Here is a 19,283-nt window from a genome sequence, read left to right as displayed (position 1 = left end):
CTGAAGGATATTTCAAGAGTTTCTGTAAAAGAGTGCATCACACATAAGTGCTCGGTAAATGTGCACAAAATGAATTTATACTGCCGACCCTGATGCAGCCAACTACGCATTAATGGAATTTGAGGGAGGCTGTGTACCAAAGCTGGTTCCATGCCTTCTCTTTTAGATACATGTCAAAGAGTTCTCTATTTTAAAGATAAGAAAGGCAGAAATTATTAATATTAAATGTTACCCAGAAATATCTCTATACCAGGTATTTTTTCTCTGTTAACAGGTATTTTCATTGAGGTACCTGATAAAGTCATCACAAAAGTGATTAAATCACTGGCTGAGTTTTAGCGTCAGTATTTACACAGGATGCTGTAAGGTAAATACTCTGCTCATTTTTTAATCGGGATAGTCCTAAGGGAGGATGCCATTTCTGCTGATGTTTCAAATAATGTTATTAGAAAATACCAGCAGCAAAGAATGCACTGAATAATATTTTCAAAAACAAGAAACTCCTTAGTGCATTCCAGGAAGTTGATACTAGGTCACAAAATAAAAGGAGAATTAAATGAGTATAAAAAACATTTGGACTATTGCTTTTCTGATATTGAATCTCATTCCTGTCTCAGTAATACTTGGCATTTGTGGAATGCTTGACTGTGTGTAAAATGTGCGATTGTATTGTTCAGGAGATAGGAGGGGAAGATTTTATGTGCCACATCTTGTGATTCAGGAAACAGAAACTGAATTTGAATCTGAGTGGCCTTGGAATTTTAGTGACTTGCCCAAAACTGTCACAACAGTGTCTTTCTTCTGGACCATGATGAAGGGTTCTTACTGCTGCCGGGCACTGCCTCTTTTAGATCCCAGGGTGCCTCAGACGTCCTTGCCTGCATGACTGCCCTTGTAGGGTGTGGGGATGCTGCTCATTCAGGTCACATGGGCTCTGGTCTCTGAAAGGCCTGAGCAGGTCACAGCGAGCAGAAGCTCTGAATGGTTTCGTGGGCACAGTCCCAGGCACAGACAGTACTCAATAAATCCACATCTCAGTCTTCTGCCTTTCTGCAGCAATTAGAGAGCACTGGCACCTGCATGGGACACGCAGTCTTGCTTCCAATCAGTTGGAACCTCATCTCATAAGATTTCAGAGGCTGCCCTGTTCTCAGTTTTTATTGCTTTTTGGAAAGGATTGCTGATCTGCTTTTGCGTAAGATGGCAAAATAAGAATCTAGTCCGTGTCTGTAAACCTTGAAGCACTGCTACTAATCGTTGACAAGGGCTTGATCTGGGGCATAAAGTAGAAGACAGTAAAAGCACCGCACCGCCCAGTAACTCTACTTGTTGCTTTCTGAGTTGATTACCAACAGTTTTAAGCACTTTACTTTGCAGATAAACAATGTTTTCAAGCCACTGAAATCTTACTATAATACTTTCTGGCTCCGTTGCACTTACGCATTTGCTTAATATAATGTCTGCAAGTTCACTGTTCAGTACATTTATCAATCTTATTCCTCCTCTCAACTCCACTCAAAGTTTGCTTTTCCATATTTACCTTGTTATAGCATGCATAATTTTACTATTATTCTCTGCACACGTATCTAAACCCATCACTTGATTGCATACTCCATGAGGACAGAAGGGACCACGTGAGTTTTATCTCCCTTTATTCCCAGCGTGTAGCACTGTACTCCTCACATAGTAAGATATGGAAAAGTATCTGCTGCATTGTGGAATGAATGAATGAAACATTCAATGTTTTGTCCCAAAATAACGTTTTATTCTTCTGTCAAAGGATTAAAGAACTACTAATTCTTTATTGACTTTTTAGTTTGGATATCTAATAAAATACCAACTGTGACGTTAAGAGCTGGAACCACCAAGATGGATGAGACGTGAAAACTTCTTCAAGGAGTTGAGTAAGGGAAGCAACATGGAAGTAGGTTAAACTATTTTTAGATTGCAGAGTCAAGTAATATTTCAGTAAATAAAAGTAATTAATTGATGCTTTTTTAAGTCTCATGAAGCATTCATCATTTTAAAACTCAAATTTATCTCATATATTACTTAATTACTTAAATGGTAAATACAGTGGCATCTGACACTCATTTTTAATTATCTGGGAAGTTTTTGGTTGGAAAGGGCTGTGGCCAGGCACGATGTCTCATGCCTGTAAACCCAGCACTTTGGGAGGCTGAGGCCGGCCTATCACTTGAGCCCACCCTATCACTTGAGCCCACGAGTTCAAGACTAGCCTGGGCAAAATAGAGAAACCCCAGTCTACAAAAAATACAAAAATTAGTCAGGTGTGGTGGCATGCATCTGTAGTTCCAGCTACTTGGAAGGTTGAGGAGGGAGGATTGCTTGAGCCTGGGAGGTTGAGGCTGCAGTGAGCCAAGATTGCACCACTGTACTCTAGCCTGGGCCTCAGAGTGAGGCCCTGTCTCAAAATAATAATAATGATGATTTATTTTTTTAAAGGAAAAGGCTCTACCAAATATCCTTATAACCAGAAATCCCAATTATAAGCCCACTTTCTCTACTAATTTGATGAACATCATTGGATCAGTCTCTCACCTATAAATCAAGAATGACACCCAGCACTTTGGGAGGCTGAGGTGGGTGGGTCACCTGAGGTTGGGAGTTCAACACTAGCCTGGCCAACATGGTGAAACCCTGTCTCTACTAAAAATACAAAAAAAAAAAAAAAATTAGCTGGATGTGGTGATGTGTGCCTGTAATCCCAGCTACTCAGGAGGCTAAGGCATGAGAATTGCTTGAACCTGGGAGGCAGAAGTTGCAGTGAGCCGATATGATACCACTACACTCCAGCCTGGGCAATGGAGTGAGTCTGTCTCAAAACAAAAAAAAAAAATGACATTACCTCATCATCTAAATCAGACATTTGTTAAGAAAGCATCTGCATACATAATCATTTAAAATATGACTTTAATAAATGTCGGAGAGTATGGAACTCTATATATAGTATACACAAATTTCTTTTTTCTTTTTTCTTTTTTTGATATGGATCTCACTCTGTTGCCCAGGCTGGAGTGAAGTAGTGTGCTGTCAGCTCGCTGTAGCCTCCACTCTGCAGGGCTCAAGCGATCCTCCCACCTCAGCCTCCTGAGTAGCTGAGACTACAGGCACGTGCCACCATGCCCGGCTAATTTTTAAATTTTTGGTAGAGAGAGGTCTCATTGTATTACCCAGGCTGATCTTGAACTCCTAGGCCTGGGTGATACAGTGAACTTTTTGCCCTGGCCTCCCTGACATTCCAGGTGTGAGTCAGCATGCCCGGCCCAATTTTCTTTTTCCTTCTTCACAATTTCATGAATAGAAGATTTGTTCTTACCGTAGATCTCAGCAATCTCAGCATACAATTTTTTCCTTTCCTTATTAAGTTGAGAGCTTCCACTTTTTCACTTAAAGGATGCACTTTATGGCTTTTCTTTGGCATTTCCCAATGGCCAACATTACAAGTCTTGTGTTTGGAACCATTGCTAAGTAAAGTAAGAGCTATTTGAACACAAGCATTGCGATACTGTGACAGTCACTCTGACAACCCAGAGGGCACTCAGTGACTTGCGGGCACAGGGAGCATAGACAGTGTGCATCTGCTGGAAAAGGGGATGATTCACGCCCCAGTGGGACACAGCAGGATACTGTGAGATTTCATCATGCTACTCAGAACGGCGCACAATTTAAAACTTATGAATCGTTTATTTCTGAAATTTTCTACTGAATATTTTGGAACCCATTGACCACAGGTAACTAAAACCTCAAATAGCAAAATAGCAGATAAGGGAGGACTACTGTATTTCTAAATACATAATTGGAAATGATCAAAATGTTCAATAAGAGGGCATTACTTAAATAACTTATGGTACCAATCTACAATAAAGTTCTCTATAGACATTTAAAAATTATATTTAGAAAAATAGGCCAGGTGAGGTGGCTTAAGCCTGTAATCCCAGAACTTTGGGAGGCCAAGGCAGGCGGATCATGAGGTCAGGAGATCGAGACCATCCTGGCTAACACAGCGAAACCCTGTCTCTATTAAAAATACGAAAAAAAAAATTAGCCGGGCGTGGTGGCAGGCACCTGTAGTCCCAGCTACTCAGGAGGCTGAGGCAGGAGAATGGTGTGAACCCAGGAGGCGGAGCTTGCAGTGAGCCCAGATGGCGCCACTGCACTCCAGCCTGGGTTACAGAGCAAGACTCCATCTCAAAAAAAAAAAAAAAAAAAAAAAAAAAAGGAAAGAAAAATAAATGACACAAAAATTTTCACCAGTCTGTTGTTAGGAGGAAAAAGCAGAGTGGAGAAAAAAAAATCTGGAAGGAAATAAGACTAACATGTTAGCAGTAATCCTCTTTGGGTAATATGATTATAGTTTTAATTTTTATGTTTCTTTTCATACTTGTAGACTTTTTCCAAATTTTGTACAGCACATATAACTTTTTTTTTAAAGCCAGCATGCAAATTCTTTAGCTTTCCCAATATCAGCATAAACAAACAGCATAAAATTATCCTATCATTCTGGTTCAACAAAGAAAATAAATATCTGGCCTTGTTGCCTTGGGTCTCTCCAGACAAACTTCGTCATCTGATACAGAGAAAGAATATTGCAGATTTGCCAACTTCCCACTTGTGGAACTTTTTTCCTTGAGAAGTTCATGTAACAACCAAAATATCCCGGTGGGAAAAAAATCCAATGACCTGACTGTTTTGTCTACATAACGACAAATCTCTCAAAGTTTCTAAATACACTTGAACTCATTTTTAAACACTGGGATCACTTCTCTAAGAAACCAGTTTGGAGAGACAATCTAATTAACAAACATGGATCTTAAAGATTAAACTGGAAAACTCCTAACTTACCCTAAAACTACTGCTAGAAAATTAAAAGATTTTTATATGGCTGTGTTTCAAATAGCTCTGAAGGTTACGAGTTTTAAAGTCATGATCTCACCGCAATAATTAATACCAAAATGCTGAGAATATAAAATATTATTTAAATATATGTGTGTGCAAATTTATATGTACACACTCATATCATACATATACAATACCAACCCTGGTATGTGGAAATATTTATTTTTATACCCTAGGAAGATTCAAGAAACATTTTTGATAGTCTGATATTGTATGTACTAAGCACTAGAAGTGGGGTGGATTTTTAACCTTCCATATGTACATAAATAATTATCAAAATAATGGCACCAAATCAATTAAACGGGACAGACTGAGCAATTGCCATGTTGATCTAGACTGGTTCTCTTCCCCTCCTCTTCATCTGAGGAGCTCCTCACTTCTTCCAGATCCTTAACTGGGTTTCATCTTTCTCTGTGCTAAAGTCCCCTCTGGCCTGGTCCTGTGTCAGGTGGGATAAGGGCTCTTGGGCCTAGCTTGGCAATCTTGCTGTGGGCTTCACAGCCACATTTGGCAAATTCACACCTATCCCAATGAGACTGAAGAAAGACGGGCAGAGATATGTCAACAGGAATGAAAGAAGAATGTTTCCATCACACCATTTTATATGTGGGCTGATTCCCAAACCACACTGTCATTTCATTACTAATGCAAATGTCTCGGGAATAGCATAAAAACACTGCATTATATCTCTTTTGCTAAAATTTTGATTTGTTAAACATGAACATTAAAATTATACCATAGACAGCCATGTAGAGGCCTGTGGACTTATTGCACCCTATTCATCCAGCAATGCTCAATCCTCAATTAGCATAATCACGACAGACCCACCTCCTCTGTGGTACCCTGACTCCCTGTGTCCCACCCCCCACCTCACCTGTAGCAAAACACTCAGCATATTCCTTCAGGGCCAGGAATTCCCTTTGTGATCAGCATATAAACTCAGCTTTTAAAATTTCATGTTATTTCTTTATTTCAAAAGCTCTGTTTGTCTTGGTTTTTTTTATTTCATTTTTTGAGATGGAGTCTTGCTCTGTCACCTAGGCTGGAATGCAATGGCGTCATCTCAGCTCACTGCAACTTTTGCCTCCCAGGTTCAAGCGATTCTCCTGCCTTGGCCTTCTGAGTAGCTAGGGTTACAGGCGCCTGCCGCCATGCCCGGCTAATTTTGTATTTTTAGTAGAGACGGGGTGTCACCATTTTGGCCAGGCTAGTTTCGAACTCCTGACCTCAGGTGATCCGCCCACCTTGGCCTCCCAAAGTGCTGGGATTACAGGGGTGAGCCACTGTGCCTGGCCTGGTTTTATTCTTTGACAACCCAGGAGTGGTAAAATTGGCAGTGTCTGGCCTCTCTCTACTTCTGAGAGGCCCTGTCCTGGACCATATCCCTCAGTGCTTCACAAGGTTGTCACCACGTCCAGCCTCAGTCTGCTTCCCTGACCACCTCTACCAAATGTTAAAGAGTCTCCTTCTCCATCACCACACCCCATCCTCTCCTGCAGCACCACAATCTGATGTTACACATTTGTCTCTTCACTGGGCTGCTGCCTTCTAACTCCATCATGGCTGGGGATTCAGACTATTTTGTTTACCAATGAGTCCCAGCACCTAGCCCAGTGCCTATGTCTTCTATCTTAGCGTCTGGCATTGAATAGTAATGATAATAAAATAATAGTCACTAGGCCGGGTGCAGGGGCTCACGCCTGTAATCCCAACACTTTGGGAGGCCAAGGTGGGCGGATCACTTTGGGTCAGGAGTTCAAGACCAGCCTGACCAACATGGTGAGACCCCGTCTCTTCTAAAAATACAAAAATTAGGCGGGCATAGTGGCAGGTGCCTGTAATCCCAGCTATTCGGGAGGCTGAGGCAGGAGGATCACTTGAACCTGGGAGGTGGAGCTTGCAGTGAGCCGAGATTGCGCCACTGCACTCCAACCTGGGTGACAGAGCAAGACTCCATCTCAAAATAATAATAATAATAATAATAATAATAATAATCACTAGACTAAAAACGCTGGATATGCATTCTGTACCAGGCACTATATGGAGCACTTTTGTCTGCTATAAATATGTTGTCACCATTTTCAGACAAGAAAAAGAGAGACCTTTTTGGAATTTACTTGGCCAATGTAATACTAAACCTCTTACCTGTCTGGATGCTAGTGATAATTTGATTTCTAGTTTAAAATGAAAGGCAAGGTGTGGTGTGTTGGTTTTCAATATATTTCCCTTGCCCCATTCCTTTTTCCAATTATTTTCTGTTTTGTGATGTGTTTTCAGTTTTTCCTGTACATAACTTAGAAAATTACAATGCTTGTCAAATTACAATGCTAATTTGTATAGATTTAAACATTGCAGCCAAGGCCAACTATCTTAATTTTCTGGAGGTAAAGATGCACAGATATTTAGGCACAACTCAGCCTGATTTTTTGCCTTCAATTAAAGTGTTTCATTTTGACAAGTATTTATTTCTTATGGGAAATAACCAGACAAAGTCTATTCTCTCCACAGAATGACATGATGGATTGTATCACCTACTCTCCTCTGGATGCCACTTACATAGACACATGCTGTCCAGGACAGTGGCTACATATGGCTATAGATGCTTGAAAATGTAGCTCATTTGAATTGAGATGTTCTGGAAGCAAGTACAAAATACACACCAGACCTTGAAGACTTAATAGGAAAAAAAGTCTGTGAAATATCTCATTAATGTTTTCAATAGTGATTACATATTAAAATGATAATATTACAGATGTATTGGTATAAATAAAACATATTAAAATTAGTTTCATCCATCTCTATTTTTTAATGTGGCTACTAGAAAATATTAAATTTAAAATGACATATGAGGCTTGTAGTCATGGCTCACATTATATTTCTATTGTATAGCATGGAAACAGATGTTTACCCGAAGTTTTGTAGGTGTGTGATGTTGAAAACTATCGCAGTAATAGAATTTAATTTAGTCTCGGTTAGGAAATGGACCTGAAATCGGAGGCCCTAATTAGCATTTACATGAGGAACACCTGGAAGAATGGAAAGGCTGACATGGCTACTTTGAGAAAAGCAGAGCCAGGGACTTACATTTTGGGAGATCAACGTGGAACCTGGAGTAAGGTGCTTTCTTACCAGATTTGTACTTATTTCGTCACCATAAAGTGAAGCTTCTGTCTAATCCTTTATGCTAGGAAGAGCAAAGAGTTTTCTGTTGTATCGAAAGGTTTTTATTAATAGTTCCTAATTCACATTGATGTCTAACACTGAGAATTTTTATTATAGAAATGATATTAAAACTAACATTTTAAACTGTGATTGTCACAGGTTAAGTTTAGCCACCGAGCTTCCTTTGCTTCATTTAGTAGCTTTGCTCTAACTCATTTTTTCAGTTAAAGAGTTTTAAGGCCTTCTTTATGTTTGTAATACATCTTGAGACCAGGGGCAGAATGTTACGGACTGAAAGTTTCTGTCCCTCTAAATTCCTAGGTTGAAGCTGTAAGCATAGGGTAATGGTCTTTGGAAGTGGGGCCTCTGAAGGTAATTAGGTTTAGATGAGGTCACGAGGGTGGGGACTTCATGATGGGATCTGTGCCCTTATCAGAAGAAACCGGGCCAGGCACTGTGCCTCACGCCTGTAATCCCAGCCCTTTGGGAGGCAGAGGCAGGTGGATCACTTGAGGTCAGGAGTCTGAGATCAGCCTGGCCAACATGGTGAAACCCCATCTCTACTAAAAATACAAAAATTAGCCGGGTGTGGTGGCCTATGCCTGAAGTCCCAGCTACTGGAAAGGGTGAGGCAGGAGAATTGCTTGAATCCAGGAGGCAGAGGTTGCAGTGAACCAAGATAGTGCCACTGCACTTTAGCCTGGGCAACAGAGCAAGACTCCATCTAAAAAAAAAAAAAAGAAGAAGAAGAAGAAGATGATGATGAAGAAGAAGAGGAAGAGGAAGAAGACGACAAAGACGAAGAAGAAGAAGGAGAAGAAGAAACCAGAGCAGTAGCTCTCTCTCTGTCTTTCTCCCCACCCACCCCCGCCGAACTACCTTGTGAGGATATAATGAGAGGTCAGCAGTCTGCAAGCCAGAAAGAGGGCCCTTACCAGCACCCAGACATTTTGTTACTGTAGGTAGCTAGTCAGGCATGAGCAGGGCAGGAGAGGGCCCCCGCCTCATCAGGAATGTCAGGCCACTATCATATGATGGTCAGGCGGTTATTGAACAGTCTTTGTAAAGTAATAATTGGTTGCAGCCAGTGCCAGGGAAAGGCAGTCTCCCAAGAAATGAAAACACCTGAAGGTGGTGAGCAGCATCTTCCCGATAAGATCTCAGGAGTTGGGAGAGTGGGCTCAAGCATGCACATTAAGAGGCAAAATGGCGGAGTTTAACTGGTATATGACCTTCCAGGGACATTCCAAGGGTAAAGGAAGAATGTCTCAAGTGAACACGTATACAACTCCAGTGAACACACTGCGCATGCTCCCCTCTCAAGCGCCGGCAGGCCACTGCGCATGCGGACAGCCCACCCCAAGGGAAGAATCAGGAGAGAAGGGACCCTAGACCCCAGAAGTATGCCAACGTATAAAACCCTAAGTTAAAGGTGAAACGAGGCACTTGCCTTTCAAGTTGCCCGCTTGGCTCTCTTCCAAGTGTACTTTCCTTCCTTTCATTCCTGCTCTTAAGCTTTCTCATAAACTTTCACTCCTGCTCTAAAACTTGCCTTGGTCTCTCCTTCAGCCTTCTGCCCCTCAGTTGAATTCTTTCTTCAGAGGAGGCAAGAACTGAGGTTTCTGCAGACCCACACGGATTCACCACCAGTAACAATTTGGCACCCCGATCTTGGACTTTCCAGCCTCCAGAACTGTGAGAAGTAAGTGCCTGTTTAAGCCACTCAGTCTATGGTATTTTGTGATGGCAGCCCAAGCAGACTAAGACAGACGCCAACAGCTTCATTCCAGAAAACAACGCACATGTGGATTTTGTTCCATCATACACATCAGTTATTTAACATCTCAACTTTCCTATTTAGAGGTGTCAGCAAACATATGGCCACAGTGTATATGTCTTAGGTGGACTCTCACAGGCGCCCACTCCTGTGTTAGCTACATTTATACCCTGAGCATGGCACTAGGAATTTACGTACGCTATCTCAAAGCATGTGAATCTACATACATAAAGTTCAGAACAGGCAGAACCAAAATACAGCACTTGGAATAAGTATTTAGATGATAAATCCATTTTAAAAAGCAAGGAAATGATTATTAGAAGTCAGATTCTAGTTTCTTTCAGGGAAAAGAAAGGGGATTGTGGCTGAGACAGATGCAAGGGTGACTTCTGGGCACTAGCAGTGTGCTGTTCCTTGACCCGAATGGTCTTTATGTGGGTATTCAGCTAATAAGCCATTAAATGCTACATTTGTTAATTCACTTTTCCATATTAGTGCCACATTTAATAATAGTATATGTTTTAAGAAGAGCCATTTTAACTAGACTTTATCCCACAGCAATACAAGGATGGTTAAATATTTTTAAAATAAATTAATTTGCTACCGTGACTGACTAAAGAATGTATGATTTTCTTAAAATAGATACAGACTAAATAAATGATAACATTAACATCCAGTCATTAAGTAGAACAATGACAGTAATATTAGGGAGTGAAACTCCCTAAACTGATGAGGAGAATTATTAAAACTCTACAGAAAAAATCATACTTAATAAAATGTTAAAATATTTCCTTTAACTTCAGTAATGAGACAAAAATATATACTATTACTGCTTTTATTTAGCATTGCCCTGAAGTGCTGGTGATATGGTTTGGCTGTGTCCCCACCCAAATCTCATCTTGAATTGTAGCTCCCATAATTCCTATGTGTTGTGGGAGGGACTCGGTGGGAGATAGTTGAATCATGGGGGTGGTTTCTTGTACTGAATAAGGCTCATGAGATCTGATGTTTTATAAGGGGTTTCCCCTTTCATTTGGGTCTCTTGCCCTCTTGCCTGCCACCATGTAAGATGTCCCTTGCTCTTTTGCCATGATTGTGAGGCCTCCCCAGCCACGTAGAACTGTGAGTCCATTAAACCTCTTTTTCTTCATAAATTATCGAGTCTTGGGTATGTCATTATCAGTAGCAGGAAAACAGATTAATACAGCTGGTCAGCACAGTAATACAAGGGAAAAAAGGCATAAAGATTAGAAAGGAAGAAAAACTATTCACTGACAATGTGACTAGTTACATTAAAAAATCTAAGAGTATCTACAAACTGTTAGAAATAATAAGAAAATTCGATAATATTGCTTGACCCAACATCAAAAATTAAAAATCAGTAGCATTTCTGTGTACCATCCATGTGTTTATACTTCAACAACAAGCAGTTAACCTACCTATATGTTCAGTGCAATACCAATTAACATCCCACAGGAATCTTTGATGGACCTTTGACATGCAGATGCTAAAATTCAACCAGAAGAGCAAAGAGGAAAGAATACCTGTCATAAATTTAAAGAATAATAATAATAGGGATAACTGTTCTATCTTCTACTTGTCCTACCAGACATAGATTTAATATAAACATAGTGATCAAAACAGTGTGGTATTGGTGGAGGGACAAAAAAATATTGGAACAATGGAATAGAGAGTTTACAAATAGATCCACATATGAATGGTATACACGTTTGCAGCTATAACACTGCAAAACATTAGAATCTACAATGAACTCAAACAAATTTATAAGAAAAAAACAAACAACCCCATCAAAAAGTGGGCAAAGAACATGAACAGACACTTCTCAAAAGAAGACATTTATGCAGCCAAAAAACACATGAAAAAATGCTCACCATCACTGGCTATCATAGAAATGCAAATCAAAACCACAGTGAGATACCATCTCTCACCAGTGAGAATGGCAATCATTAAAAAGTCAGGAAACAACAGGTGCTGGAGAGGATGTGGAGAAATAGGAACACTTTTACACTGTTGGTGGGACTGTAAACTAGTTCAACCATTGTGGAAGTCAGTGTGGCGATTCCTCAGGGATCTAGAACTAGAAATACCATTTGACCCAGCCATCCCATTACTGGGTATATACCCAAAGGATTATAAATCATGCTGCTATAAAGACACATGCACACGTATGTTTATTGTGGCACTATTCACAATAGCAAAGACTTGGAACCAACCCAAATATCCAACAACGATAGACTGGATTAAGAAAATGTGGCACATATACACCATGGAATACTATGCAGCCATAAAAAATGATGAGTTCATGTCCTTTGTAGGGACATGGATGAAACTGGAAATCATCATTCTCAGTAAACTATCGCAAGAACAAAAAGCCAAACACCGCATATTCTCACTCATAGGTGGGAATTGAACAATGAGAACACATGGACACAGGAAGGGGAACATCACACTCTGGGGACTGTTGTGGGGTGGGGGGAGGGGGGAGGGATAGCTTTAGGAGATATACCTAATGCTAAATGACGAGTTAATGGGTGCAGCACACCAGCATGGCACATGTATACATATGTAACTAACCTGCATATTGTGCACATGTACCCTAAAACTTAAAGTATAATAATAATAAAATAAAAAAAATAAAAAAAGAAGGAAAGAATATACTATTTGATTGAAAATGTTGGGACGATTTGTCATCTACATGGAAAAAGATAAAAGTAGATCTCATAATTCAGAAAATAATTATAGGATTAAGAGATCTAACTGTAAAAGAGTTAAACTATGAAACTTTTTTTAAATGTAGGAGAACATTCCTATAATCCCAGGAAAGGAAAAAAAAATTTTGACAAGGTACAAAAGACAAAATGTCGAAACAAAATCAGTTTGAGATTATAGTGAAAACAGTATTATACATTAAGGCACCAATAACTCAAAGATAAACCAAAGATTGGAATAAAATATTTGCTATACACTTTAATGACAAAAGTTTTGTATCCAAATATATAAATAACTTCTAATTAATTAGCAACAAAAAGGCAAAGTTCATAATAGATAAACAGACAGAAAGTTGTACTATGCAGTTCACACTGAGGGAAATATAAAGGGCCAATTAAAAAAGAAAAAAGTTTACAAACTCACTGGTCAAAACAAGATCTCATTTCACACCATTAACATCTAAGCACACCAAGCTTTGCCAAAGACATAGGGAAACAGGCACTCTGGTACATTGTTGGTACAACCCTTTTGCAGATGAACTTGTCAATTCCTAATATATTTAAATTTGTTTTCTCTATGAACCACTTAGGAATTCAAATTCTAGTTGTCACAGTGGTGCATATACCAAAATATGCATTGCAACTTTATAAAATGAAAATATAAAGACAAGCTTACTTTGTTTAGGGAGATGGAAAAATGAATCATACTTTATATAACTAGATACTATGCAGCAGCTATTACTACAAATACATCATATCTATATGTACCAACATGGATAAAATCCAAAAACATAATATGGAGTGATAAAAAGCAAGCTCCAATAGATACGTGTAATGTGAAACTATTTATCACATATGAAAGACCACAAAACAATAATTTTTTTTTTACGGAGAACAGACACACACACACAAAACTGTGCAGGGAAATTACATACATAAACTTTTTGGGATGGAAGAGGGAGTAAAGAATGTGTGTATGACTTTCTGTATTCAGATTTTTTTTTTCCTAAAGGTAGAAATCTGAGAACAAACAAGTCAAAGTATATTAATACTTGCTTAATCTCAGGGATAGATAAGTTGGTGTCTGTTCCATTACTTTTTGTTTTCTAATTTAACTGAAAGTGCTTAAATTTGAAAATGAAGCCGGGTGAGAAGGCATCCTCCCCAAATGTAGGTGTTTTTCACGTTTTGACATTTGCTTCTCATATTGCTGCCCTGTCTGGAATGCTAAGGCAAGAAGAAGGATAAACCATGATATCTTAATGTGCGAACATCACCTTATCCAGAAATCAAAGAAGGGGCTTTCTATACCTCCACTCCCAGGTCTATTGCCTGAGACAACAACAAAGTGCCGCCCTATTTCAAGTGGGTGAGCTGGGCCCTGACAGCTATAAAACCTGGGGATGCGCTGGGCAGCCAGCCTGGAACTGGATGCCTGTGCAAAGTAGCAGAGGTATTTAATTCTCGGCACATCAGTCCAAATTGTGTGGGTGGACAGTTCCACCCCGTCTAAACAAACTTAGCATGTAGAGTCAACACCGCTGCTATTTCCCTGTTTTGAGAAATGCTAAAGTAAAACTGAATAAATTAGAGCGAAACACATCCTTAACTGGAGTAGAACAAAAATAATAAAATATAATGGCTCCAAAGTTACATTTAGCTCTCACTTATACATTGTTTGGCCCACACTATGTTTTTGTAAAGTTTTGGCTTAGTTGCTAATATTTAGAATTTGAGAAGTTTCTAATAAAAACTGGATTCCCAACTTCTCTCTTGAAGTGATGCTGGCACAATTGGGCTTGAATTCTAGCATGCTAACAACTAGGCTCTGAAGAGTCTCTCTTACCCCATTGCCTTACTCCTTACTTCACCTGCTGGCCCCACTGGGGTTTCAACTCTCATTTTACACATGAGAAAACTGAGGCTCAGAGTGGTCAGCAGCCTTGCCCAACAGCAGAGTTTCTCTGTGAAGGGAGCCATGTTGGTGCACATTGCCCGATTATCAGTGAACGTTGTGATTCCTTTTTCTACAAGATGAAGGCACATTTCATTATTTTACTGGCATATTTTCTCTCTAACCCAGCAGGTACACTGGAAATGATAATCCTGAAAACTTGTTAATGAAAGACTTACTTCAGGTGATGAGAAAAACAATACAAATGGATTAATTTCAGCAAGAAGTCACCAAGATTTGGCCAAACTCAAAACAGAAAAGTTTACATGTAAAAATAACAAAGGAATGTAACAACAGAATTGAAAATGGTATAACTAGAGTTTGCATGGTCCCCAAGCATTACTTTTTCAGGCTGATCCTTACATAAGTACAATTCTTCCACCCCTTCCCAATCTCATTCCTGTTCTTCTAAATTCAGAAACATGTGCAAACCCTGCTCTGGATCTCTTCTCCAGGCTTCCCCACAACATACATTTCCTTTAGGATTTTGCTTTTTTGGATTTATTTGTCCTGGTTAAAGCTGGTAGATAATCCCCACTGAGTTTTATCTATCATGCCTAGTAGCATTTAAATACCTGGGCTGGGAATTCCTAATGTATGCAAAGTGCATTTTTGTTAGAACCAGCTACACAAACAGATTACACGGATTACAAATGTCCTTTAGAATGTGAAACAGTGAATAATCTAAATGTAAACTGATAGGGAAATGGTTCAATTAACTTTGGCATATTGTGAAATACTATGCAACAAAGCAAAAAGAAAAACAGGAGGATCTTAAATACTGACATGGACTGGTCTACAGGTTGCAAAGGAATACAGCACAGTATCATTTATGTTAAAAGGCCAACAAAAACATACATATATGTTTGTGGGTTCATATGTGTGTGTGTAAATTCATGGACAATGTTTGGAAAACTACATGAAATATGAAAGTGGTGAAAGTGGACACCTCTTGGAAGACAAGGAAATGGGGAGAGGTAAGGGGGTGTCAGAGAGGGCTTTAGTTTCACCTATAATGTCTGCAATGTCTTCATTTAATTTAAATAGGAAAAACATATAGAACCTATATGTGACCATAGGTTCTAAAATTCTTTTCATATAACATATATAAATATTTACGTGACCGTTAATTTCCAATCATAATCTCGATGATAACATTTGTAAAAACATCTGCTCATCCTTGGAAATGAAATTTCCTATGCCACGTTATCACCCAAATCAACTTTTTAAAGTGTAAAAATAACAAGTATCTGAAAAGTTAAAGTTTACTTTCACAAGGTAAAATCAAGTGAGTCAACTCTAGGAGGCACAATCGTTTTGAGGACAATCAATTTCTATTTAATGGCAAAGAATAAGAAATATGGGATGGATTTAAATAAATCCAGTTTCACTCAAATTCCAAGTCAAAAATCAAATCAAAGTGTCAGATTGCTTAAATGATTCTAACCTGATTTCGATTTCTAAGGTGCTCTTAATTTTTCAGTGATAGCATTTGCTTTTCCCAACAATAGCAAAGGAAAACTGGAGGGCAAGTTTTGCAAGGAAGAAACTGAGCCCCAGAGAGGTCAGGGTTTAGTGTGACGTCCCAGCTAGGAAGTGGCGGCTGGGACTCCCTGCAGGTGTCTCCTGCCAGCCCTCTGTGCGCTGGGCCAAGCTGCTTGATTTGATTCACCAGCGTGACACCGTGCATCTCCACATCCGGTGTTCTCACGTATCATCCCTGGCGATTATCTATGTGTCTATTTTTTAATTTACTGACCTCTGGAGGCCTGTCCCCGCCATCCCTGACTCCTAGGCACTGGACAAGCCCCCTCCTCGCCTCTTCCCCCAGCCCCGCGCATTCCACCTGTTCCGGGGCATCCCCGCTTGCTCCCTTCCGCTCGCTGCCTGTCCCGGGACCTGCGTGAAGCCCTCAGCCTCGCCACTAGCCCGGCAGCCGCTCCACTACCGCGCCGCTGCGGGTGGGGCCCGCGTGTCCCCCGGACGCGTGGAGGAGGGATGGAAGTGCGGGGGTGGGGGTCGCGCAGCCCCCACTCACCTTGCTGGCTACGGGCGCCGCCGCCAGGAGCACCAGCAGGAGCGGCAGCAGGAGCACCTGCGGCCCGGGGGCGGTCCGGGCGCTCATGGTGGGCGCACGCTCAGAGCCTGGGCGAGTCCGGGGACCCTCAGGCTCTCAGGCCACCGCGTCTCCTGCGCAGCGCGGCTCTGGGAGCCCGGCTGGAAAGCTCGCCTCGCCACTCGGCCGGGGCGGGTTTTGTAGGGCTCGGTCGCGCGGTTCGTCCCTCCCCACCCAGGCTTTTTGGTTGTGGCTTCAAGGGAGGGAATACGTGGCTCAGGTCCCGCCCTCATACCCCCCTCCCTCCCAACTTACCAGGCAGTGTCCCTTCTACCCGGGCATCGTGCCCAGGAGGCGAGAAAGGGCTGGGCGCCTGAGGGGCAGGTGGGCGCGGATCCAGGGTAAGGGGTTAAGGAGGTGATGCTCCCAAGGTCCGGGGGCCCAGGCGGGGAAGTGGGGTGCGGTCGGAGGTGGGGAGTTTGGGGGTGTGCGGTGGGGAGATGGCTGCGCGGTGGGGAGGTGGCTGCGCAGGGTGGAGGGAGTGGCCAGCGGCCCTGCCCAGATTAAGCGGGAGGCGCGCCGGGCGTCTGCACTCGGGAGGCCCCGCTTGTTCCCCGCGCCCGCGGCGGTCCGCGTTCCCCGCCTCCAGCCCGCCTCCAACTTGCGGCCGCCGGGCTTGGCTGCGAGAGCGCCGCGAAGAGGCAGCGGGGCGCGGGTGGATTGGGGCTGGAGGTGCGCGTCCCGTGGGGTGGCAAGGCGGCAGCTCCTGGCGCTGCGGGCGTCCCCACAGGTAAGGCGCCCATAGGTGGGGCAACCGCTGTCCCGGGGCCCCGGCACCTGCCTGGGAGGGGCAGTGGAGGGAGCGTGGCATTCAAGGGGTGGTGGCGGGCCCAGCTGGGGAGTTGTGGCCCGGGGGTCACCAGAGGAGAGCGCGTCTGGCTCCTGGGCTTGTCTGCCTGGGCTTTAACTGGGTGCTGTGTGTTTTGATTAATTTGGAGGCTCGAGTTACCGGCCTGGCAGTCGGGGCACTCCAAAATGCCAAGAGAAAGAGGCAGCTGAGGAGAAAGAGAAAGCCCATCTTATTCTCCGCTGAGTTGAACTGCTTTTCAGGCCAAATCTTATCTGCGGAAATGCAGGGCAAAACAAGACTCAGCTCTGGTCAGGGTGCGCTCTTCCTGGGGGTGGCCTGCGATGCAAATGTGCCAGGGCACCGTCCTCCAGCCGGCTCTCGCCGTTTCCTGTGCTACGGACCACACTGGCTCTGGTAAAGCAATTAGACTCTTTCTCAGAAGAATGCTGTGAAATGCATAAAATACAATTAAATCAGAATCAGTTTTATTGGAATGCAATTATGGAAGTCCTCAAGTCGTGATATAGTAACTAACACAGGTGCATCGTCAGTATCGCATTAAATAGCTTGATTTAACAGCAGGCTGATTAAGCAACAGTAATGTCAAAGTAGTGATGACTGCAAATGGTATTTTGAGATAATAGCCCAGACTGAAATGTGACATGAAAATACCGGTGGGTGCAAATTATCAAGAACTGCCAATACTACTGTGCTCTGTTGCCTGTGCTCATAAGGGAAGGACATGTTGAACTTCTGTGACATGTTACTAAAAGTAAAGATGCAACTTATTTTCCTATGTGAGTTTCCTATACAGATCACCTGAATTCCATCCTCAGGTTAAGAATCTTTGCTTTGGAACAGTGTTGCTGATATTTGCTGCAATTGGTTTCAGACACCAAGTATGATCATGCAGTTGGTCATGATTTTAGGGAACCACTTGCTTGCAGTTAAATTTGGGATCTATTGGTATCTTAGACCTTTGTAGCCATGCAGGTAGGCAAAACCCTAACAGTGAATGAAGACACTCCTCCCGTTCTTTTTATTTTGACTATAGCATGAATCTTACAGTCTTCTTTCTGTCTTTTATGCCAGGGATTCTCAACTATCGTTGTGCATTAGAATCTTTGGGAGGATAAAACAATGTTGCTACCCAGACCACTCCAAGCCAATTTTATCAGACTCTCTAGCTGTTTTAAAATTTCCTGTACATTCCCATGCACAATCAAGTATGAGAGCTGTTTTCACGAACATGTGAAAATGTCACGCACATGTTGAATTAGGATATATTCTTAGTAGAATAATAAAAAGCACATATATTAAACTCTTCATTACAACTTGGGAACACTGCGGAATTTATGACCATATCGCAGATGTTGCTGTGTGGTGTGCAGTAGCTTCTTTCCATTGGTAGGGAAGGTTCTTCTGGAAATTTCTGCCACTCTTGTGGAATGAAACGGCAGGTGTTCTGTTGATGAAGTGACAGTGTCCAAGAGTTCTGAGAGTCACATGATTATCTTTCACAAACTGACAGTATTTCATTTTAAAAAGTACAAACAAAAAACTCAATGCTAATGTTAAATGCTTCTTCTCTTTGCCAAATTCCAGAAGATTCCTCAATTTGAATTTTAATTGCCTTTTCCTGAAACCAAGTCATTTTGTTGGAGGACTAGACTTGGTTTTATCAGTTTTGGAACAGGAAGTAGCAGTCAACTGCAAGTCATTTCTGTTGCAGATACAGAGCTGGAAAGAAACTTGTGATGTAAATACAGCAAGAAAGAGACAATGCTGGAGAGCTTGACCTCTGGAGTAGACTCTGGAGTTTTGAATCCTTTCCA

General features: G+C 41.7%; 2 protein-coding genes across 2 annotated transcripts in view; one reads left to right on the top strand and one right to left on the bottom strand.

Moving 5' to 3' along the window:
• Nucleotides 1–16,786, bottom strand: part of COL4A3 (collagen type IV alpha 3 chain) — a 148,659-nt gene extending 131,873 nt beyond the window's left edge. The window contains exon 1 of the mRNA XM_003821829.5: nucleotides 16,581–16,786. Within this exon, the coding sequence (XP_003821877.2) occupies nucleotides 16,581–16,667 (87 nt within the window). The 5' untranslated portion in view covers nucleotides 16,668–16,786. The remainder of the gene's footprint in view (nucleotides 1–16,580) is intronic.
• Nucleotides 16,787–16,923: 137 nt separating this feature from the next.
• COL4A4 (collagen type IV alpha 4 chain) overlaps nucleotides 16,924–19,283 on the top strand; it is a 163,432-nt gene continuing 161,072 nt past the window's right edge. Inside the window, exon 1 of the mRNA XM_003821828.5 lies at nucleotides 16,924–17,388. The gene's annotated coding sequence lies outside the window, so the exon portion shown is untranslated. The remainder of the gene's footprint in view (nucleotides 17,389–19,283) is intronic.

The sequence above is a fragment of the Pan paniscus genome, chromosome 13, assembly GCF_029289425.2.
Source record: "Pan paniscus chromosome 13, NHGRI_mPanPan1-v2.0_pri, whole genome shotgun sequence".
Taxonomy (NCBI): domain Eukaryota; kingdom Metazoa; phylum Chordata; class Mammalia; order Primates; family Hominidae; genus Pan; species Pan paniscus.
Note: the sequence above shows the minus strand (reverse complement) of the source record. Positions and strands in the feature narration are given on the sequence as shown.